A 25,000-nucleotide genomic window follows, 5' to 3' on the forward strand; every position below is an offset into this window, starting at 1 on the left:
AAGTGTACACTGGAGCGCGTATGAGAAATCAATCAAGTGCGCGCGCGCGCACACACACACACTCTCTTACCTGGAACTGCAGTTGATGCACGTGTCCAGACTTGTTCCGTTAACCGGAATATAACTGCAGAGAAGAAGAATCCTCCGTGATCCGCGGGTTAAAAGAAAAAGAAAAAGAAAAAAAAACACCCCTCAGTGTTTCTGTTTTTCCCCCGTGTCCGCGCGCGTGTTTACACTGCTGCACGTGCACTCGGGTAGTATATTTTAAAATAAACCCCTCTGTGTGTGTGTGTGTGTGTGTGTGTGTGTGTATCTCTCTCTCTCTCCTCGGTGGAGGTGGTGTATCGTGTCCTCACTGTGCTGCACTCGGAGCTTTTTTCCGCATCGGTAACGCAAAACAAAAGCCTCCGTCGCTCATGTGGCGGAATGTCTCGCGCATCCGGTGACCCCGCGGCTCCATTTCATCCTCCAGAAAAAGCGTTTATTTATTTATTTGTTTGTTTATTTAATGTTCCTCCTCCTCCTCCTTCTTTTCAGCGTCGCGTCGATGAGTTTGAAGATGAAGGTGAAGGTGATGGTGCTGGATGTGAACGGGATCACTACTTCATCTGGCACGCGCCGTGTTCTTTTTTTCCCCTTCTTCTTCTTTTTTTTTTCTTTTACGCCTTTGATCCGGGACCTTTCTTTTTAATAATAGGTGCGCGCGCTCCTCACGCGCTCCGCTTTGCTCCGGTGAAACCGAGCATTGCATTGCATTGCATTACACACACACACACACACACACACGTTTTCTATTCACCCCTTTCCCTCTCCTTTCCTTAGTCCTCCCACTCTCTCTCTCTCTCTCTCTCTCACACACACATTTTTCTCACAATTGTTTTCCCAGATGTCTGCATCAGAACGTCCTGAGTACAAAGTGTGTGCGCGTGCGTGCGCGTGTATTTCCAGTTGAATACTCTCCTTTTGAGCGAACACACAGCTCACCCAGCTGACACACATGAAGTGTGAAACAGCGACACAACTACAGCTCCACCCTGATCATCTGTGCTTTATTATTTTTTAAAAATGTCATTAAAAGCACCGCTGATGGTTCAGATCCTCTGCCTTCACCCCGCGGAGCGACACCACCACACGCAGCTGCTCGTTTTTGCTCAACACGATTTCAGCTACAAGGTGACGTCAGAATCGTGATCCCCCTCCCCCTCCCCTCTATGCAAATCCGATTGCGACACTGTAAGTAAAGCGTCAAATACAAACGAGCACCTCGAACGAGTCCTGGGACCGATCCTACGGAGCGCGGGGTGCGACGCTTCTTCCCGACTAGTTGCTCGTTCCCGCAGTGAGTTCCTGCCGAAATAGAAGAGGAACGTGTCGCCGTGGTTTCGTTTTATTAAAACGTGTATAGAGACGTTGCGAAGATAAATACAGCATTCACTGTAGCTTGGCGCTGTACTCATGTTCGACGCACGCGAATCGAAGAGGGCCGAACGCGGGCCGTGATGACGCCACGTCACGCTTCTCGGCCCGGGTCTGCGGAAAACCCGCGGTGATTCTGAATAATCGTTTGCTGGATTTTGCGCTCATTTCTGCATCCGCAAAATCCTGGAGGGACCGTTTCCTGTAATCTGCCTGTAAGGCTAGTACCAAGCTGAACACGCAAAGCATTACATCATTTCTGTGTTGGCGAGTCAGCCAGTCAGGCCACACCCACACGTGACAACAGTACCGGTCGCTACATACGCGACTTCACTTGCTAGTGTGAACATAGGGCTAGTGCACCATGCTTCCCGTGTTAAACTACCGGATACACCATCCGCGGGCCGTTGGTGCAAAACTCGACAAGCAGACTTCAGACACCGGACACGTCTCGGCCGCTCGATTACGTCTGCGGAAGATCTGTGTCCGTGTAATTTCCCTGCACGCAAAATCTCATCACATCACGAAATAAAGCGTACTGGTGAACAACCACGTCAAATAAAAACACACACACACACACACACACACACACACACACACACACAATGTCAAACCTTAGAATGTTTCTTTCTTTTTAACGATCACAGACAAATTTGTTTTGTGTTCCATAAATCGCTCTCGCACATCATTTACAAAGGGAATCAGATAAGTACTTACACACACACACACACACACACACACACACACACACACACACACACACACACACACAGCTGTAAGAGTGTAAAATCTTTCAGAAGAAAAGTAAGGCACCGAATGAATCGGTGGATAATTTAATCCAAACGGGACAAAATGACCAGGCAAAATTACACGTTTAAAAAAATAAGTAAATAAAATAAAATAAGCGTCAACCAGGCATGTGCTGATTCATCACTTTTATTCCAACAATTTGACGACATTATCGCAATATTGTATCAGTCTCCAATGTTTTAAAAACATCTTTGTTCTCGGAACGTCTCTCTTTAGGAGAACAAAAAACGGCAACTAGCTGAGTTGCCTCCGTGTTACCATAGTAACAACACCGGGCCTCATTTTATAGCGGCGGATACAAACAAATGTATTTATGCATTAAGTACTGCGATATTTCCTGTTTATCAGCACATACCTACCACACACACACACACACGGAATACAACATAAACACACCGTGAGAAAGTTGGAGGAATTCTCTCTCCGTGAACGTTGTGAACATTCGTGTGCTCGCTTTTAAAATGAAACTATGTCCCGTTGTTATATGCTGGTGTTTCGTAGGTCCAAAACATGTGCTGGTCAAAACCCGTTTTTTTTTTTATTTTATTAGATCTTTTCCGTAACTATAGGCTGGTTGTGAGAAATGCCCTGTTCACTTCCTGAATATTCAGATGAACAATGAAAGGAAAGAAAGACGAGTGTGGCGATGAGCGGCTGGAGCGAGTGAATAAATACTTGGGTAGGTAGTCGAGGTCGTAAAGGAAACGCAAAGTTTCCTTTAGGAAAGAAAAACGTTCTGTCTTTGCCTATTCAGTAGTCTACTTGCTAATAGGATAATTAGCAGTTAGCATAGTAGCTAACTCGGGGACAGTAAACACAGATGAACTCCGGCTGCAGATAAATCACGCTGCATTCACGTGCATTTTACATTCAGCCATTTCTGTCAGGTTACCTTTTGTTAGCCACCTAGTTACCATTAACAGTGCCGATTAGGAGCATTTATGAACGTGAATGAAATAAAATCCTGTCAGGTTAGCACAATGTTAGCAGTTGGATCAGGCTAGCTATCTGCTTGACACGACCAGTGATTATTATGAACCTTTATGAATAGAAATAAAACAATATCCTGGTCAACATTTCCTTGAGCCAAGTGGTTTTCCCTGTGTGCTTCAAGCTGACCACCAACGTCTTGTCTGAGAGACTACCGGCCTGTCGCACTCACACTAGTCAAGAAACATAAGGCGCAGTATTCCCACCACTCTGGACCCATTTCAGTACAATTACCGTACCAACCGCTCAACAGAGGACGGCGTATCTGCCACCACGTATCGGTCTCTGACCCATCGAGATAAAAAGGACAATTAAGTAAGGATGCTGTTCATAGACTTCAGTTCAGCTTTCAACCCGATCGTCCCACAACGCTTACTGGGTTTAAACACCTCCCTCTGCAACCGGATCCTGGACTTTCTGACCGGGACACCCCAGTCCGTCAGGATCGGCAACTCCACCTCCAGCACCACCACACTGTGCCCCCCAGGGCTGTGTGCTCAGTCCACTGCTGTTTACCCCGCTGACTCATGATTGTTTGGCAAAGTTCAGTTCTCATCACATCATCGAGTTTGCTGATGACACTACAGTCGTGGGCCTCATCAGTAACAATGGCGAGTCAGCGTACAGGGAGGAGCTGAACCAACTCTCAGAATGGTGTCTCTTAATCTCTCTTAATGTTGGTAAGACTAAACACACGATCGTCGACTTCGGGAGAACCCGAGTGGACCACTCATCACCGCACATCGACGGAACAACTGTGGAGAGTCAAAAGCTCCAAGGTTCTTGGTGTGCACATGATGGAGGACCTCTCCTGGTCTCTCAACACCACCTGCCTAGTCAAGAAGGGCAAGCAGCCCCTACGCTTCCTACGGAGGCCGAAGAGAGCCAAACCTTCTCCACCCATCCTCACCTGCTTCTACAGAGGGACGATAGAGAGTGTCCTGACCAGCTGTCTCGCAGCGTGGTACGGGAACTGCACAGACTCGAACCGCAAGACCCTACAGCGGATGGTGAGGACAGCTGAAGAGATCATCATGGTCTCTCTTCCCACAATCGACACCTCCTTCAACAACCGCTGCATCCGCAAAGCCACGAGTATTGAGGACGACCCCCTCACCCCTCTCACGGTCTCTTCACCCTCCTGCCATCTGGAAGAAGGTACATGAGCATCCGTTCCACCACCAGCAGACTCCACAACAGCTTCTTCACTGAGACAGTCAGATTACTCAACACCCTGCTTCCTCCAAAAACTCACCTGCTGCTCTACTTGTGCTACTACATTACACGATAACTTACAGTTTACAGCCCATGCCGTGCACTTTATGTAGTCTTGCGTAGCCTACTGTTCTGTGTTGCACCGTGGTCCTGAAGGAACGTCATTTCCTTCCAATGTATACAATCTATATAGAGGAAAGACGATAAAAACCCACTTGAACTTGAAGTTAGCTATCTGACTAGCCTTAAATGAAAAAGAGATGAAAATGAATGAAGACAATTCCATCAGAAATCCTGTCAGGTTAGCTCGTTAGCTAGCTGAAGATTAATAACAAATATGATCAAGAAATAACTAAATAATCCTGTCATGTCACCTAGTTGGTTAAGGTTAGCAGGTAAAAGAGGTTAGCTGGCTAACACGAACAGTGACGATCATGAACATTTATAAATATGAATGAAAAATTATCCTGTCAGGTTAGCATGTTAGCTACCTGGTTAAATCCGACAATGACGCAGGAATATTGAGGAATATTACAGAAAATAAAAACCCGTCAGTTTAGCCCACATTAACGGAAGATTATGACCGTTCATGAATCTGAATGGAAAAATTCCTGTCACGTTAGCTAGCTGCATCAAGTTAGCACATGTATAACTAGCTGGCTAACACTAATAATGGAGATTAAGGATGTTTATGAATATGAATGAAAAAGAATCCTGTCAGGTTAGCTCATGTTAAACAGCTGATTGATGTCAGCAGTCAGGACGTGTAACGTCCTGTCAGAAATCCTGTTAGACGAGCTCGTGTGCGTTCGTGTTTGGGAAAGATTGGGTTCTCATGAAGATGAATTAAAAAAAAAAAAAATCTGGTCCGATATCCTGTCAGGTTAGCTCATGCTAGCTAAATGGCTAATAGTAACAGCGTCAGTTATGATTCAGGGAAAGAACTTAATAATCTTTCCAGAAATCGGCTTGTGCTAGCTAGCTGGCTAGCGTTAGCCACTGTTAGATTAGCTGTAGAACATTAGCTTGTGCGCTGTAGCATTTGGGAAAGAACAGAAGAATGATGTCATGATGGTTGATTGGTCACTTTTTTAGGAGTCAGATACGTAGTGTGTGTGTGTGTGTGTGTGTGTGTGTGTGTGAGTGAGAGAGAGAGAGAGAGAGAGAGAGAAAGTCTCTTTCACAAGGTGTGTTTCTGTGGCATTTGCAGAAAAATGTGCTTGTTTCATCAGAGATCTACAGCAATATATCTTTCTCTTTTTTTGTAACAAAATACAAACATCATTAATCTTTTCCAGAGATGCTGATGTCAGCGAAGATCACGGCACAAAACAGACAGAGACAGCAGAATATCTGGACACACACACACACATACACACACACACACACACACCACTTTACACTAGGTTTTCTTTCCCCTCTTTTAACTCGTCATTAGAATGGGACAACCGTGAGAGTAAATCATTTCGATAATTCATTAATCTTAACTAAAGATGACAGAATTACGGCAAAACGACTGAAACCTGCAAAATCTACGCTCACGGAGCTTCGTAGCACGTTTTCCTAAAGATCGGTACAAAAATAGATACGAAAAAATTCTTTAAAGCATTTACAGTACGTAACGATCACGAGGTCAAACCTCCTTCGCTCAAGGAAAAAAAAACCAAATGGTGTGATGTATTAATAGCTACGTGCTAACATGCTAATCACTAAAACATTGGGGAGATTGGTATCGGTGATTGGTATTGATTTTTTTTTCTTTGACTGATTTTTATTTTTAAACAGCCACAAGATGTCCTCACCGATTCTTTTATAGAATTCAGCTTCAGAAACACACACTGTCAGTGCTAACGAACCGTGTGAGCAATGCTAATCATGGTTTATGACGCTGTGGACGCTGGAGGACTGGACGCTAAACTGACGAAATCGGCCTCGTTGTAAACTCTGCCCAGATGGTTAAAAGCTCAGCGAGGCTCGACTTTATGCAAGTGAGTGCTTCTGTAACGTTCAACCAATCAGGTGCGGGCGTCACGAATGGGAAGACATTTAATTCGCCGTGACTAAATTTACGTAAACGATGCCGAAACCCTCACCAGCGATGAGAAGAGAGACGCTGTGAACCTGCATGTGGCGAAATCTTTCGTTTAGACGACACACGGCGTTATAGTTTTTCTGCGCTCTAGGTGGCGCTCACTTCTCAAGGTGTATCGGGTTTCGGCGGCTCGAGAAGCAAACCAAGGGGTAAAAAGGGGCAATCATTTCAGACTACCGAAAACTGATCGTGTGGGCGGGGCTAAGTGAGGCAGGGTTTGGAGCAGAATATTCATGGCTGTTAACTTGGACCTCTGTCCTGTAAACGGCGTCACCGATCCACTGTCTCTGTTCGCTCTCTCGTTCTCTGAATAATAAATAACAACAATAAATAAATTAACAATAACAGAAATCCATCTCCTCCATTAAAGGTTAGTTGTTTTTTGTCCCCATAATGCACTGCGGGTTAAGAGTGGTTTTGCTCAAATCCGACTGAATTCCTAAAACGTTCAAGGCAACAGAATGGCTTCTTGACCGTTTCCCATGATGCACTGCTCTGGTGATTTCCTTCTTCCTCGTCCTCATCATGGCGCTAGGACTTGAGATTTTTATCCCACTTGACGTATTTCATCTTTCATCGCTCCACTCTTCAGCATCACATTCCTAAGGCCGTGCTACTGACACACAGATATTTCCCAGAATGCACTGCTCTGGTGAACTCAGGTGTCCAAAGTTCCCTCATTATCATCGTGGCTCCAGATTTTGTTTCACTTGCTCCTCCTTCCTCCTCCTCGTCATCCTCACATCCCTGCAATAAATCTTGCGGTAAAGAGGAGAGGCCGACGCCACACCTGCTCTCTATTGGACGCCGAGATATTTCCCACAATGCCTTGCTCTGCTAGTTTTCTTTTCTCCACTTCTTTCTTCCTTGCTCTTTTTCTCTCCTCCTTGATTCTGTCACTTCGTGGTGATGCCCTCTAAGACTCGAGCAGACTGTGCCACCGACACACCTGCTGCCCTTTCGACTCCTTCATCTGAGTCCAGTGCGTGAGCTCGTCCTCGCCGGAGCTGTTCAGGCCCAGAGAGATCCAGCCGATCATCTCCTTGCGCTTGATGCTGCGTTTGTTGTAGACGGAGAGGATGAGCGTGACGTCCGACAGCTGGAACAGCGCCACCTGGAACACGAACGTCTCCCTGTAGGTGGGGTTCGGCTGGCCGCGGCACAGCGACGTCTTACACTTGGACATCTCCTGACCCATGGAGTTCAGCAGGGTCAGCTTTACGTACGTGTCTGTGAACAGGAGGAGGAGGGGGAGGAGCAGGAGGAGGGGGAAGAGGAGGAGGGGGAGGGGCAGTTATTACACTTCACACACAATTATAAGTAGACGGTAAATGCACATCAGAAACCAAGTACAGTATTATATTATTTACATACGGTTTCATTAATAATGAAACGAAGCGGACAGGAAGTTGATTAATTTCCTATAACAGCACGTGTGTTTTATTGCTCTTACACCACAGCGGTCTGCCAACAGTTACGTATTTATTACGGAACAACGTGTCGGACGTTTTTATCCGTTTATAGATACAATTCATTCGCTTTTACCTCCTTTCAACTCCTCCGTCCTGAAGACGCCCGAAAACCTGGAAGTTACAGCTTTACCGACAATGGAGACTCCTTCCGTGAACGTCACATTCAGAGAAAACTCTAACAAGGTATATAATGGAAACAATCGAACGTCACAGATCTGATCCAAAGCCGTGAGGTGCGACCTGACGGGCTTTCCAATCGGATCGTGTCTTAACGAATCGCGAATTTGACGCTCAGGACGCGCTCATGGCGTGCCTCACGGTTCTTCGTTGACATGGCGGAAGGTCACACAGGTGGAGTTCAGGAACAGGGGCAGAAAGGTGACGAGACCCCTGCAGGGTCAGGGTAAGGGTTAACACATCCGGCTGCGTCTCCTTTCACCCGCTTTTTTTTTTTTTTTTTTTTTTAAATCGACGATCTCCTTGTTATCACCTGCAGCTTCAGCGGAAGAGCCGCTGATTACCGCGTCATCCATTTTATTCACTTAACGTGAGCGAGGATTCAGACGCTTTTCCTGAACACGTCAATGACGGCTGATGCGGGAGGCTCGCCTTTTGTTGTGTGTAAACAGGAAAATAAAAGGAAGAAGAGACATTTAGATAGAATTTACACACACACACACACACACACACACACACACACACACACACACACACAAGTGGCAGCTGCCTGCCAGGTCCTCCCTCTCCTTGCTAAAAAAAGGAGGATTTGTATCTGTTTCTCTCTCTCTCTCTCTCTCTCGGATATAAAGGCTCGGGTGAAGTGAACTGATTTGGCACGCGCTGGAAAAGGAGCGATTCTGACACCTTAAGTGCTTTAGCGCTGCATTAATGGACCTCCCACTGGCGGAGGTGAAAGAACCCGAGCGGCGATTAAACCCGAGTGATTGGCTTTATTGAAAGCGGCATTGTCACGAGTCGAAGAGGTCGGAGGAAACGCGAAAGCGCTTTTGTGCCGGGAAACAATCCCCCGTCTCTGCGCACGAAGACGTCAAACCTGCAACACGGCCGCGCGGTTCATCGTCTTCCACCGGCGGTGTCGAGGAGACGGAAACCCTGGACCGCAGTTTAGGGAAAACGTTAACGTGCGATACGTCAACACTTCCAGGTAACGACTCATCGCTTCTCCTCACTGCCCAACAACAAGACCCGTTTTCCAGCGTATAATTCCGATTCCCATGTTTGACGTTATCTCGTGATAAAAAATATAATAAAGAAGAACAAGATGAAAAGCAAAAGAAAAACGCAGCTTGTCGCGTCACCGAGAGACCGCAGAGAAGCGTACACTCCTCTGTACGGAAGATGTCGGAAAACTTTTTAAAGGTTACGGCTGACACCGGAGACTCCTTCCAGCGATGGGACGTTTACAGAAATCAACGCACGTTTTTACTCCGTTTATGTGGACGGATCCCTGCGAACGCGCCGTTACTATAGAAACGAAACCCGGGAGCTGCAGCTGGGCTGCCGTCAGAGCCGCTGTTATAGAAAACTAATCAACACGTTCTGACCAATCACAGTCCAGAACTCGGCAGCAGCGCTGTGGTGTAACACATCTATCACAAATTCACCATCATCATCGCATAGATATGGATGGCATGCACACACACACACACACACACACACACACACACACACACACACACACACACACGAGTGGTGCTTGTCCCCGTGTCTGAGTTCTCTACCAAGAACTGTTTTTTAATTAATCAGTCATTGATCACAGGTAGGAAGCCGTCATTCTTCGTGCAAAAGTTTGTGCCCCCTCTGATTTCTGGGTGGAGGGAAAAACGGGAAGCGCACTTTGATTTGAGAATTTACATGCAAATCCAAAAGGTCAGAAATGAATTTAACATCCCAAATTATACTATTTGAACGTTTCTGTTCATTTCCGCCTTAGCTTCGTCCTAGTGGGTGTACAAACTTTTGCACTCGACCGTAAATCCGGTACACCGTGGTCTTATTAACGGCAAGCGGTATGGAGGATAACGAAACGTGGAGTCGATATCAGATATCGGTCATTTACAGGCGACACCGGCTGTGTCCCGAATCACACGTCACACACCCACTCATGCACTACAGTATGGGTCAGTTTTAACTTCTACACCGCTGAATAAAACACACCCGCTCTTGGTGGCGCGCTCAGACATGAGACGACTAAGTGAAAACCCAAACATGCAGATGTTCCACATGGACAGCTAGGGAGCGAGTGAGCAAGGGGAAGACTCACCTCGGATTATATAAACCTGCCCACCTATCAAGTGCTTTAGACAACAGAACAGCCCGTCTGACGAGGAACGGGGGAGGGGTGGATCAGAGGATGGGAGACAGTGAGTGAGAGAGAGAGAGAGAGAGAGAGAGAGGGGGAGGAGAGGAAAGGGTTAATAACCAGAGAGGAGAAAAAAACAAGAGGAAAAATCACACAAGAAGATACGAGATACAGAGTAGCATGTACACTATTTAGTAGAGTAGCATGCGAATCGGGACGTGGCCCGTGTGTTTTTCAGGTGTTGGACAGAAACAGAGGGAGAAGAAAGACACAGCTTAACAGGTTAAAGGTTAAATGACATCACATAAGGTTAGCATTAGAGTTAGCATTAGCACGTGATCATAAAGTGGAACACAACACTTTAGAACAAAGGGCGCTGAATAGGAGAAGAATAGCAACTTCATAAACATCACATCATGACTTTTACACACCCAATGTCACTTTCATGACCTTTGCATACACAGTAGACAAAGAGGGGTGTGTGTGTGTGTGTGTGTGTGTGTGTGTGTGTGTGTGCATTTACTGGGCGGTTTGTTGGTGGCCACGTTTTTGAAGTGACACCCCTTGATGACCTCGACAGAGAGGCGGCCCGTGGTGGCGTTGTAAACAAGCCCTAGCAGAATCTCAGGCGATGACCTTTGACCGGCGGACTGGAACGTAGACGCTGTTTCACTGCACGATGCGGCAGACACACTCGACTGAGTCTCGCTGGCCTGAAACACACACACACACACACACACACACCAGATAGCTCCATCGGTCCATCCATCGAGCCATTGTGTTTACCATAAACAGTTATTTATTTGATCAGCTGGGAGTCGATAATGAACCATTTCTGCGTCCTAAATCACGATGCCCATAGAGTCCTAACAATACCCACAATGCACTACACCTTCTGTAGAGAACAGTGGGACAGGGACAGCCTGAAAACTGGGTTTGAGGAAGTGGCACAGGTTCTCTTCCATGAATCCATTCATCCATCCGTTCACTCACCCATACATCCCCTCACACATCCACTCACCCATCCATCCATCCATTCACTCACCCATACATCCCCTCACACATCCACTCACCCATACATCCATCCGTTCACTCACTCACCCACTCACCCATCCATCTATCCAACCACTCACCCATCCATCCATACATCCATCCGTTCACTCACCCACTCACCCATCCATCTATCCACCCACTCACCCATCCATCTATCCACCCACTCACCCATCCATCCATCCATTCACTCACCCACTCACCCATCCATCTATCCACCCACTCACCCATCCATCCATCCACTCACTCACCCACTTGCCCATCCACCCACTCATTGAGCAATGTGTCCATCCATCCATCGGTCCATCATCCATCTATCTATCCATCCACCCACCATCCTGTCTCTCCATCATCATCCATCCATCCACCCATCAGTCAATCCATGTCCTGTAGCCCATCCTGTGTCCTGCCCTGCGTCCTGCCCTGCGTCCTGCCCTGCGTCCTGCCCTGCACTCACTGTGGTGCTGCAGCAGGGTTCCAGAGGCAGGGGGATGGCCATTTTGCCCTGCAGGTTGAGTTTGGTGAGGTAGAACAGTTTCTCTCCCAGCATCTTCTTCTCCTTCTTGATCTTGCTGATGCTGTAGAGACGAAACCGCACGCCGTAGTTCCCGATGCTCTCCGACTGGACGTGGCTGAAGCGGAAGGTCTTGCTGAGGCTCCGCCCCCTGGCCACGGCCATCTTGGCGCGCTGCTTTTTGGCGGGAAGGAGCACTAGGTGGAGTTGCCAGGTGATCCCGGGCGATCGTCGCGGTGATGGGAGGTCGGTCACCGCGGTTACAGTGACGGAGAGGCAGCGCTGGTGCAAATCGTAGTCGAAGAGGATGTGCAGCGTCCCGAACGGAGAGAAGGGCGAGTCGGGAGAGTAAAGCTTCAGGAGAGGAGAAGAGGAACCACGGACAGACAGATCCTACACAAAGAGAGAGAGAGAGAGAGAGAGAGAGAGAGAGAGAGAGAGAGAGAGAGAAGTGGGGAGGTGGAGAGGCGAAGAGAAAATGAGAGAAAAATGAGAACGGGAGAGAAATGCAGAAAGAAAATGACACACAGAGAAAAATAAGTGATGTGGGGGGAGGAATGGTGAGAAAAAAAGAGAGAGAGAGAGAGAAAGAGAGAGAGAGAGAGAGAGAGAGAGAGAGAGAGAGAGATGAAGAGAAAATGAGAGAATGAGAGGGAGAGAAAAATGGAGCCATGAGAGCAAATGAGAATGAGATATATGGAGAAAGAAAAAAGAGAGACGGAGAAATATAAGGAGAGAGAAATCGAGCGCAGAGAAAGAAAAGAGAGGGAGAGAGACGTAAAGAGAGAGAGAGAGAGAGAGAGAGAGAGAGAGAGAGAGAGAGTAGAAAACAGGATAACTTGTGATTATGTAATTAACCTTTCAGTTGAGAGAAAACAGTAAGTAAAGGGAGTGTGTTAGCAGCGTCGGACTGACACACACACACACACACACACACACACACACACCTCGGGGCTGACCACGGCTGTGCTGTCACTCGGGACGTCCTCCTCCAGGCCCTTGGTGTTGCTGAAGCTCTCGGGGTCGTGCGCTTCGCTCTTGGTGTCGGCGAGGTCAGAGGTCGAGCCGTCTTCATCCTGGTAGGGCGGTGGCTGGAGCTCATCAAGGGGCGGAGTCAACCTCATCCTCTGAATACAGTTCACTGAAGGATGGATGACGAGAGAGAGAGATTCGTTTATCATCTCTTCTCATTTCTTTTTTTTCCCTTTTCGTTTCTAACTACTTTTCCTTCTTTCCCCTCACGCAGTGGCGTCCATGTGAACACTGATGCCCTGGAAAACAAATACCTGTTGCCATGGAAACATCATAACTGAAATGTAATCTGGTCTTACTTCCTCTTCTTCTTTATTTGATTTTCTTCTTACTGTCGCTGTTTTCCCTTCTTCTGTCATTTATGTATTTATTTTCTATTTTAGCTTCTTAAACACACACACGCTTAGTGTTAGCAGTGGGGATCGCCCAGAGTGATGCACACACCTGACTCTCTCTGTCTGTGTCTCTGTGTGTGTGTGTGTGTGTGTGTGAGAATGGGTGAATGAGACACAGTGTAAAGCACTTTGGATAAAAGCACTTTGGAGAAAAGCGCTGTATAAGTGCAGACCGTTTACCATTTAGAATTTTTAAAGCCAGTTTCTTAACAGTGACTGACGGAGACAGTGTGACTTTCTAAAATCACCATGGCAACAAAGGGAGTCATGTATGAAAAAGTATGAAAGTGTAGAAACGAAAAGTGAACCAAAGTGTGTGTGTTGGCTGGCTGATGTTAGAGTGCAGTGGGTTTAGTTCACACACACACACACACACACACACACACACACACAGTGTCACAGTAGCTCACTGTGGAACACACAGAGAGAGAGAGAGAGAGAGAATGAAAAACAGCTGGAGAAGAAAATACCACACCCTGTGTGTGTGTGTGTGTGTGTGTGTGTGTGTGTGTGTGTGTGTGTGTGTGTGTGTGTGTGTGTACTAAACCCACTGCACTCTGACATCAGCCAGCTGCAAACCATCAACACAGCTCTTTATTAAAACCAGCTTTTGGTCTCTCTTACTCACACACACACACACACACACACTCACAGGCACACAAAATCTCAGTGACGGTCTGAATCATTTACCAGGAAAAAGAAGAAATAACGATGTGTACGTGTCCATTTTATCCACAACACACACACTTTTTTACTCACCGTCCTCAGCAGAAGCCTCACTGCTGTATCCGTCGTACTCGGCCGACAGGGGGCAGTATTTGTGCTGCGTCTCCCAGCTGAAGCCTTTATGATGAGGGGATCCAGCAGCCCCTGTGCACCGGCCTCGGAGACCCCGCGAGCGCGTCATGGCCTCCTGATACTGACCCATCACCTCGTCATCGCTGTCTGATGACCAGGCCTGAAAATCCGCCTCTCCATAGCCCTTATCTAACACACACAGAAAAACAATAGTGTGTAATGTAATACATCTATATGACCACCGAGGGGCAGCAAAGAACAAACTCACACTCATGCAGGTTTTACTACAAATGCACAGGTTCCTTTAGGTACCGATACGGATCTTGACCTGGAACTACCTGCAACTAAATGATACACAACTTATCAAAACTAAATCTATAAATACTGACATTTCAATGACTTCTTTCCCCCAGATACATTCTCCATCAAACCTCCGAATAGGAGGATATTTTCGTCTTATTCAGATTAGCGCATGCATGAAATTAACCAAGATTTATGTAATGTTAATGCTGTGTGTCGTTACACAACACTGTGTGTGTGTGTGTGTGTGTGTGTGTGTGTGTGTGTGTGTGTGTGTGTGTGTGTGTGTGTGAGAAGTGGTGATTCAGAGGCTCGTCTACAGGGTGTACGTAGGTGTTACTAATTAAATGTGGGAAAAAGCGTACAGTCGAGTCCAAATAGACAAGAACAGGATTGATTTCATCGGCTTTACAGTTCAGAGCAAAAGTTTACGCACCAGAGGTTTTTTTTTTTTTTTTTTTTGGAGAGAAAATGCACCCAAAACTTCCCCACAAAAAAAAAAAACGCCCCACGATACGTGTTTAAAGACAAACAAAAAACTCAAAAGGTAAAAATTTAAAAACGTGTAAAATCTGCGTATGAATACTGATGAAAGTTTCTTATTCAAGCACACACGTACGGAAATGGGAATTTATTTTACATTTAAAAGATAAGGAATTTACAGTAAAAGGCTGTAAAAGTAGAATTCCACACCCTGTAATTACACAGCCATTGCCCTTTCCCCGTGTATGTACGCTGCATGGACCTCAGCTGGAGCACGTGCACACGTAATCATGTTTGTGATTTAATACGATACGAGTGGTTTATACGGGTCACACGACAGACAGAAAAAGTCTACACACCCCTGTTGGTATGGTAGGTTTTTGTGAAGTAAAAGAAAGATAGGAAGAGAAATAACGTCCAAACTTTTTCCCTCAATGTGAAATTACAACGTATAAGAATTAAAAACAGGAAAACTCGAAAAGGTTCCGGGCGTGTCAGACGGTGCGGGCGCGTCAGACGGTGCGGGCGCGTCAGACGGTGCGGGCGCGTCAGACGGTGCGTCAGACGGTGCGGGCGCGTCAGACGGTGCGGGCGCGTCAGACGGTGCGGGCCTGTCAGACGGTGCGGGCGCGTCAGACGGTGCGTCAGACGGTGCGGGCGCGTCAGACGGTGCGGGCGTGTCAGACGGTGCGGGCGCGTCAGACGGTGTGGGCGCGTCAGACGGTGCGGGCGCGTCAGACGGTGCGGGCCTGTCAGATGGTGCGGGCGCGTCAGACGTGCGGGCCTGTCAGACGGTGCGGGCGCGTCAGACGGTGCGGGCGCGTCAGACGGTGCGGGCGCGTCAGACGGTGCGGGCCTGTCAGACGGTGCGGGCGCGTCAGACGGTGCGTCAGACGGTGCGGGCGCGTCAGACGGTGCGGGCGCGTCAGACGGTGCGGGCGCGTCAGACGGTGTGGGCGTGTCAGACGGTGCGGGCGCGTCCTGCACACAGCGGCTCCGGGCCACTCCACAGAGTCTTCCTTGGATTCAGGCCTGGACTCTGGCTGGATTATGCAAACACACGGCTCTTCTGTTGGAGAAGACGTTCCTCTGTTGATTCGGATGCATGCTCGGGGTCTTGTCCTGTAGAACCGTGAAATTCCTTTCTTTCAGTCTACTATGCACTAAAATAAACCGGTATTTGGCGCTTGGATTTTTTTTTTGTGACAAAAGGGCTTCCGTCTACCCCGCCCGACCCCATCGCCCAGACACGTGAAGAACACGAGAGACTGTTGTCATATGCACAGGGTAATCAGTTCTGAACTCTGTCAGATGTTCCTGCAGCTCCTTTAATGTTGCTGTAGGTCTCCTGGTAGCCTCCCTGGTACGTTTTTGTCTTGTTCTTTTATACATCCTGGAGGGACGTCCTGTCCTTGGTGATGTCACTAAATCTCCTGATTGACAGTGAGACCGGGACATGCTTCGTCAGCTCTCTGAAGACCATGGCTTCAGCAGTTGAATGGAACCGAGAAGTTGTGAAGAAACTCCTTGAGCAAACCGCTGGTCAATAGCGGGATATTCGGGTTTAATCGGAATCATTTCATTTTTGACAGCTGGATGATAATTACTTTTGAACATAAGACTGACCGTGATTGGTTCATTCCGAACACAGCCACACCCCCAATTATATATTTTCCTCTAAAATGTTTCTGATTGTTTCTCACTTAATTTTTATACGTTGTAATTTCACGCCGAGGGAAAAAGTTCTGACGGGATTCATCTTGAATCGTTCGTATTTTTACCAGGGGTGTGTAGACTTCTATCCACTGTATTAATTAAATGAATAAATGAATATAAAGAGGCGAGACACGTGAACACACCGACCTGGTGCCTCCTTCCCCTTCCTGTAGTGGTCCAGCGGCTGGGGGGCGACGTTCTCAATGGACAGTTTGTTATTGAGGAACAAAAAAACTAGAATCATAAGAAAAACAAAAACGGCGACGGCGGAGAGGAAACCCAGAGCCTCAGGAGACACTGCAGAGAGAGAGAGAGAGAGAGAGAGAGGGAGAGAGAGACAGAGGGAGATAGACGGAGAGAGAGTGAGAGAGGGAGAGAGATAGACGGAGAGAGAGTGAGAGAGGGAGAGAGAGAGAGACAGAGAGAGAGAGAGAGAGACAGAGAGAGAGAGAGAGACGGAGAGAGAGAGAGAGAGGGAGAGAGAGAGAGACAGAGAGAGAGAGAGAGAGAGAGAGACAGAGAGAGAGGGAGAGAGAGAGAGACAGAGAGAGAGAGAGAGAGAGAGAGAGAGAGAGAGAGAGAGAGAGAGAGAGAGAGGGAGAGAGTGAGAGCGAGAGAGGGAGAGAGAGAGAGAGAGAGAGAGAGACACAGAGAGAGAGGGAGGGAGAGACACAGAGAGAGAGGGAGGGAGAGAGAGGGAGAGAGAGAGCGAGATAGAGAGACAGAGCGAGAGAGAGAGAGGGAGAGAGAGAGTGAGGGAGAGAGAGACAGAGCGAGAGAGAGAGCGACAGAGAGGGGGAGACAGACAGAGATAGAGAGGGAGAGAGAGGGGGACAGACAGAGAGAGAGACAGACAGAACGAGAAAGGGGGAGAGAGAGAAAGAGAGAGAGAGAGAGAGAGAGAGAGAGAGAGATAATGTACTTTACAAAGTTGCCTCTATTTTTTGCTTTCAGCTCCATCAGCTGATTCAGTGTGACCTTCTCACCTGTGAGTCCCACACACACACACACACACACACACACACACACACACACACACACACACACACACACACAAAACACACACACACACACAGAGCTCTGGTGTGACAGGCGTCTCAGTCCGGATGCTGTTACGTGGTCACGTTGTCATAGAAACAAGCACCAACATGTCGATGTACTCAGACCGACTTTACATCACAACTACACACACACACACACACACACACACACACACACACACACACACACACACACACACACACAAACACTCCCACATAACAACTCAACACAGGAGCTCTTCAGTGCCTACGTACGCACACCCACTGGTGTATCTCTCACACACACACACACACACACACACACACACACACACACACACACACACAGGTGTCAGCAACATCATGTCTGTTGCAAATTCCATAATCTGCTTCTAAAATAATAACTATTCACAGACAGAAAAATCCTGATGGTATTTGATCACACACACACACACACACACACACACACACACACACACACACAAACACACACACACACATTTTTGTTACCTTTTCTGATGCAGATGAGTTCGTGTACTCCACAGCTCCGCTCCCCACCTGCAGAAATACACACACACGCACGCACGCACGCGCACACACACACACACACACACACACACACACACACACACACACACACAGCAGGTTAATAATGAACAACAGACAAAAATACTAATGAATCAAAGATATGAAAGTGAATTTTGAACAGTATTCCTAATGAAGTACACGGTGTACAGTCAGATCTGTGGTGTAAAGTCAGATCTCTGGTGTAAAGTCAGATCTCTGGTGTAAAGTCAGATCTCTGGTGTAAAGTCAGATCTGGTGTAAAGTCAGATCTGTGGTGTAAAGCAGCATTTAGTTGATCTGAATCTGACCAGTACAGGGACACACTGATAAACACACACTGCACCTTTAATACGCACTGAAGGAAAACTCCGCCCTGAACCACCCACTCATTAATATTCATCAGTGACACGTGATCTTTAATGAGGTCACGATTTACAGTTCAGGCCAAAAGTTTACATACACCTCAGCTACACACTCCCACACACTCCCACACACTCCCATCACACTCTCATCACACTCTCATCACACTCTCATCACACTCTCATCACACTACCACACACTACCACACACTACCACACACTCCCACACACTCCCATCACACTCTCATCACACTCTCATCACACTCCCAACACACTCCCACAACACACTCTCATCACACTCCCACAACACACTCTCATCACACTCCCACAACACACTCTCATCACACTACCACACACTACCACACACTCTCATCACACTCTCATCACACTCTCATCACACTCTCATCACACTCTCATCACACTCCCAACACACTCCCACAACACACTCTCATCACACTCCCACAACACACTCTCATCACTCTCCCACACACTCCCACACACTCCCACAACACACTCTCATCACACTCCCACATCACACTCTCATCACTCTCCCACACACTCCCAACACACTCCCAACACACTCCCATCACACTCCCACAACACACTCTCATCACACTCCCACATCACACTCTCATCACTCTCCCACACACTCCCAACACACTCCCAACACACTCCCACAACACACTCTCATCACACTCCCACAACACACTCTCATCACACTCCCACAACACACTCCCACACACTCCCACACACTCCCACACACTCCCACACACTCCACACACTCCACACACTCCACATCACACACTCCCAACACACTCCCAACACACTCCCAACACACTCCCAACACACTCCCACACACTCCCAACACACTCCCACACACTCCCAACACACTCCCACACACTCCCAACACACTCTCATCACACTCCCACACACTCCCACAACACACTCTCATCACACTCTCATCACACTCCCACACACTCCCACACACTCCCACACACTCCCACACACTCCCACACACTCCCACACACTCCACACACTCCCACATCACACACTGCAACACACTGCAACACACTCCCACACACTCCCACACACTCCCACATTACACAACACTCCCATACTCCACATTACATCACACACTCCCACACACTCCCACATTACATCACACACTCCCACACACTCCCACATTACATCACACACTCCCACATTACATCACACACTCCCACATTACATCACACACTCCCACATTACATCACACACTCCCACACACTCCCACATTACATCACACACTCCCACATTACATCACACACTCCACATTACATCACACACTCCCACACACTCCCACATTACACAACACTCCCACACACTCCACATTACATCACACACTCCCACACACTCCACAACACACTCCCACACACTCCCCCACACACTCCCACAACACACTCCACAACACACTCCAACACACTCCCACACACTCCACATTACATCACACACTCCCACACACTCCACAACACACTCCCCCACACTCCACATTACATCACACACTCCCCCACACTCCACAACACACTCCCCACACACACTCCCACAACACACTCCCACAACACACTCCCACAACACACTCCCACAACACACTCCCACAACACACTCCCACACACTCCACATTACATCACACACTCCCACACACTCCACAACACACTCCCACACACTCCACCTTACATCACACACTCCCACACACACTCCCACACACACTCCCACAACACACTCCCACAACACACTCCCACAACACACTCCAACACACTCCACATTACATCACACACTCCCACACACTCCACAACACACTCCCACACACTCCCCCACACTCCACAACACACTCCCCACACACACTCCCACAACACACTCCCACAACACACTCCCACAACACACTCCACATTACATCACACACTCCCACACACTCCACAACACACTCCCACACACTCCACCTTACATCACACACTCCACAACACACTCCCACACACACTCCACAACACACTCCCACACACACTCCCACACACACTCCCACACACACTCCCACACACACTCCCACACACACTCCCACACACACTCCCACACACACTTGGCATTTCCCGTGTTCCATGAATCGGACTCTACTCTGTTTATATAAGAGGCCGTTTCTAAATAATAGCTAAGAGACTGATTGATCACAGCTTTGATCTCCCGGATCAGCTTTTCAGCGCGTTAAACCTCTACACACTTTGTGAGTATTTGCTGTCGCTGCCTTTCAACTGCTTGAACTTGAAGGAAACTCGTTCTTCCACAAGCTCCAGTACGTTTTTGCCCTTTTCTCCTGACAGAACTGGTGCAAGTCCGTCAGGTTTGTGGGCCTCCTCCCTCACACACCTTCTCCTGCTTGCTCCACAAACTTTCACTGGGATTCAGCTCAGTGCTTCGTGATCTTTTTCTCTCCAACACTTTCACTTTAATGTCTTTAAAACCTTTCGTCACATCTCTGGAGGTCTGTTTCGGACCGCTGTCCTGCCTGAAGACCCAGCTGTGACCTCGTCTGAACTTCTGGGCTGATGTCTTCAGTATCTCCGGACAGTCCTCCTCCCCCATTAACGTGCTCCGGCCCCTGATCCAGCAAAACACCACCACAACATGATGCTGCCATCCCCGTGCTTCACAGTCCGACACGCACACACACACCACAAGTGTTTGCCAGCTTTATAACATAACTATGATCAATGTGGTGTGTCTAAAAGTGCTAATTAAAGGGATCGAGATGCGAGTAAACACCGTCTCTCATTAGACCAGGTCTGGATTGTTCTAGAAACAGCTAAACATTTAACAACGGACGTTTCTCCTAAAGCTGACGAGACGCAGGAGGAGTTCGGGTCAGCAAAGTCAAGGTGAGATTTCAGGGACAGACTCAGCTTCCTGCTCTTTCACTCGTTCTCTCACTCGTTCTCTCGTTCTTTCAGACAGAAGATGGATCTATTCCGTATTTATAGAGTACACAAGTGTCCCAGTTTCAGGAAACTCCACTCAGCTGCACGGCCAAAAGGTTGAATGAAAGTGAGAGAGAGAGAGAGAGAGAGAGAGAGAGAGAGAGAGAGAGAGAGAGAGAGGGAGGATGTGTGAATGGGAGGCAGAGATGCATTTTCTTCTTCGGAGTCCCACAAGGCTCGAGTCTGGGCCATCTTTTATTTAAAGATGGAGGCTTTGTTAACAGAGCTTCTGGATCTTCACAGTATTTTAAGTCATATTAACCTCCAGATCGAACACTTCAGGGTGTGCTGTTGTAGTAAAACAATCAGGTCAGACTTTATATCCATTTATAGCTACGTTTAATGCAGCGGCTATAAACAGTCGTTCCGTCAGCGGGAAAAGAAACGTAGCTGGTCGTGTTAGTGAGAAACAGTGAAGAAGCGTAAACTCCTCCGTCCTGAAGATGCGGGAAACTTAAAGTTCCAGCTTCACCTCTGACTGTTACACAGTGCTGACACTGGAGACTCCTTCCACACACGTTACGTTTACAGAAAACGTCAGCAAACTTTTTTTTTTTTATCCGTGTGCGTGGAGTGTCCGCCGTACAAGGCCCTGTGAATGAGCCGTTACCGTGGAAACGATAACGCATCAGAGCGAGCACATTAATATAAACGTGCGCTACTGTCACAGCTGCTGTTGTAGAGAATTAATCACCACCTGACAACCCAATCACCATCCAGAACTCCGCAGCAGCAGCAGCAGCAGCAGCAGCAGCAGCGCCGCCACTGTGAAAAGTCTGAGCAAAAAACCTGAACAGATGGAGGGACATTTATTATTAATCGGCTGTGTTAGAGTTTAAAGTCGCCTCGTTAAAAGGTCGTTAATTCAGCTGGGAATCAGGGAATCAGGGAGTCAGGGGAATCGGGAGAGTCGGGGGAATCAGGGGAGTCGAGGGAATCGAAGGAGTCAGGGGAATCGGGAGAGTCGGGGGAGTCGAGGAAGTCCGGGGAATCAGGAGAATCGGGGGAGTCAGGGGAGTCGAGGAAGTCGGGAGAGTCGAGGGAATCAGGGGAGTCAGGGGAGTCAGGGGAGTCGAGGAAGTCGGGAGAGTCGAAGGAATCAGGGAGTCAAGGGAGTCGGGAGAGTCGGGAGAATCAGGGGAGTTGGGGGAGTCGGGAGAATCGGAGGAGTCAGGGGAGTCGAGGAAGTCGGGAGAGTCGAGGGAATCAGGGGAGTCAGGTGAATCGGGGGAGTCAAGGGAGTTGGGAGAGTCGGGAGAATCGGGGGAATCGGGAGAATCGGAGGAGTCGGGAGAATCGGAGGAGTCAGGGGAGTCGGGGGAGTCGGGAGAATCGGGGGAGTCGGGAGAATCGGAGGAGTCGGGAGAATCGGAGGAGTCAGGGGAGTTGGGGGAGTCGGGAGAATCGGGGGAGTCGGGAGAATCGGAGGAGTCAGGGGAGTTGGGGGAGTCGGGAGAATCGGGGGAGTCAGGAGAATCGGAGGAGTCGGGAGAATCGGAGGAGTCGGGAGAATCGGAGGAGTCGGGGGAGTCGGGAAAATCGGGGGAGTCAGGGGAGTCGGGGGAGTCGGGAGAATCGGGGGAGTCAGGGGAGTCAGGAGAGTCGGGGTGCGAGACATGACAGCGAGAGACAGAATTTTTAACTCTATAAAAGAGAGTGTTAAGTGTAACGGAGGTCAGTGCGAGAGAGACGAGGAAAAACTCCAGAGAGTCTCACAGAGACACAGGACACCGCAATTAACACTGAAGTCCTCTACGGACACGCACACACACACACACACACACACACACACACACTCTCTGCAAAGACATAAGAATCGAGCAGCTTTACACACTGACTGCATTTTTCATGAGTCTTAAACAGGAGTTTAATTCTGCTTTCCCTCCATCTCGCCTTTTCTTTCTTTTTTTCCTTTACCTTTCTTTCTTTCCTCCATCCACTCATTTACATCTTTTTCTCTTTCCTTCCTTCTTTCCTCCATCTATTCTCTTTTCCTGCCATCTTTCTTTTTTTTTCTTCCTACTTTCCTCCGTCTATTCTGTTTTTCCATCACGTCTATTCTGTGATCCCTCCCTCCATCTTTCTTTCTTCCCACCACCTTTTCCCCCAAACCTCCCTCCACCCTTATCTTCCTTTCTGTTTTTCTTTGTTTCTGAACATCCCTCTGACCGTTTTCTTTTCTTTCTCGTTCATTCCCTTCTGCACTTTTTATTGCATCTAACTGGAACTATCGATCGGTCTCCATCCCTCCGTCCCCGCAGGTTCTGCAGCAGAAACTCTTCAATCCTGACGCGGCTCTCAGCCGATCTCCTGCTACCCTGACGTGTGCGTGGGCTGGCTGTGGGTGAGTGTGTGTAGGAGCTCAAGTGGATGATCTAACACACACACACACACACACACACACACACACACACAGTCAGGTTATTACAGCACAGTATATGAATATGAAGCAGTTAATCCAGAGCTGTGGTTTCAGACCAGATGTTCAGCAGCTGTAAAGGTAAGCAGTGATGAGCAGAACCAGAGCTCGTCAGAACAGACGCAGAACCTGACGGAGAACACACGCCTGTCCCCCATCCTGAAGAATTTCTCACGATGGAAAACAACTTTACCTCCATTAGAGTTCAGAATTAAAGTGAGACATTTCAGATGGTGGTGCAACGTGATGATGATGATGATGATGATGATGATGACGACGATGATGATGACGATGATGACGACGATGATGATGACCTAAATGGATCCTGATTGGTCAGTTGGTGTTGATTAGTTTTCTATAACAGCAGCTCTGACGGTAGCGCAGCTTCACATCGCAGGTTTATGCGAACATCCTCGTTATCGTTTCTACAGCAACCGGCCATTCACAGGGACTTCTACGACAAATCTTTGATCTTTAAAGAGATGTTTACGTAACATTAAAGGAAGGAGTCTCCAGTGTCGGCGCTTTGTAACAGTCAGAGGAGTTTACCGAGAAGCCGGCGAGGGAACGCGTGTTCACAGCCGCTGTAACGTCAGTGAGAACAGGAAATAACTTGCTTCCGTTACGTTCCGCGACATTCAACGTAACTATAAATGGATAAAAAGTATGATGCTTCGTTCTTTAGTAAATAAAAACACTGGAATCGTTGGTGAATCGCTGTGATGTGAGAGGAATAAAACACTCGGGGATGTGCCGCTACCGGAAAATAATCAACTTTAGGATGGGAACAGTAACTCTGCTTCATCACACCAGGCCACTGCGCTGTATTTCACTGAACCCCCCCCACACACACACTCCTACACACACACACATCCCTACACACACACACACACACACCCCACACCCCCCTACACACACACACAGTATTTATTACTGCAATAAGATCTCGAATTACGTTCTCTGTACTACAGGGAGTTCAGTGAAAGATTAGTGCAAGTTTCAAGAGCTGTCCTTTCAGAACCACACAC

The 25,000-nt window shown here is 48.0% G+C and overlaps 2 protein-coding genes across 4 annotated transcripts in view; both read right to left on the reverse strand.

Annotated features, from left to right (window-relative positions):
- sertad4 (SERTA domain containing 4) overlaps positions 1–1,130 on the reverse strand; it is a 10,279-nt gene extending 9,149 nt beyond the window's left edge. The window contains exon 1 of the mRNA XM_017463752.3: positions 71–1,130. The gene's annotated coding sequence lies outside the window, so the exon portion shown is untranslated. The remainder of the gene's footprint in view (positions 1–70) is intronic.
- Positions 1,131–4,451: 3,321 nt separating this feature from the next.
- syt14a (synaptotagmin XIVa) overlaps positions 4,452–25,000 on the reverse strand; it is a 22,072-nt gene continuing 1,523 nt past the window's right edge. The window contains exons 2-8 of one of the 3 annotated variants that reach the window (XM_053679239.1): positions 18,136–18,183; positions 16,754–16,903; positions 14,069–14,296; positions 12,830–13,023; positions 11,826–12,236; positions 10,842–11,031; positions 4,452–7,753 (exon numbers count right to left, since the gene is read on the reverse strand). In XM_053679239.1, coding sequence (XP_053535214.1) covers positions 7,440–7,753; positions 10,842–11,031; positions 11,826–12,236; positions 12,830–13,023; positions 14,069–14,296; positions 16,754–16,903; positions 18,136–18,183 — 1,535 coding nt within the window. In that variant the 3' untranslated portion in view covers positions 4,452–7,439. The other 2 variants (XM_053679234.1, XM_053679240.1) reach the window with 2 other exon arrangements.

The sequence above is a fragment of the Ictalurus punctatus genome, chromosome 3 (assembly GCF_001660625.3).
Source record: "Ictalurus punctatus breed USDA103 chromosome 3, Coco_2.0, whole genome shotgun sequence".
Classification (NCBI taxonomy): domain Eukaryota; kingdom Metazoa; phylum Chordata; class Actinopteri; order Siluriformes; family Ictaluridae; genus Ictalurus; species Ictalurus punctatus.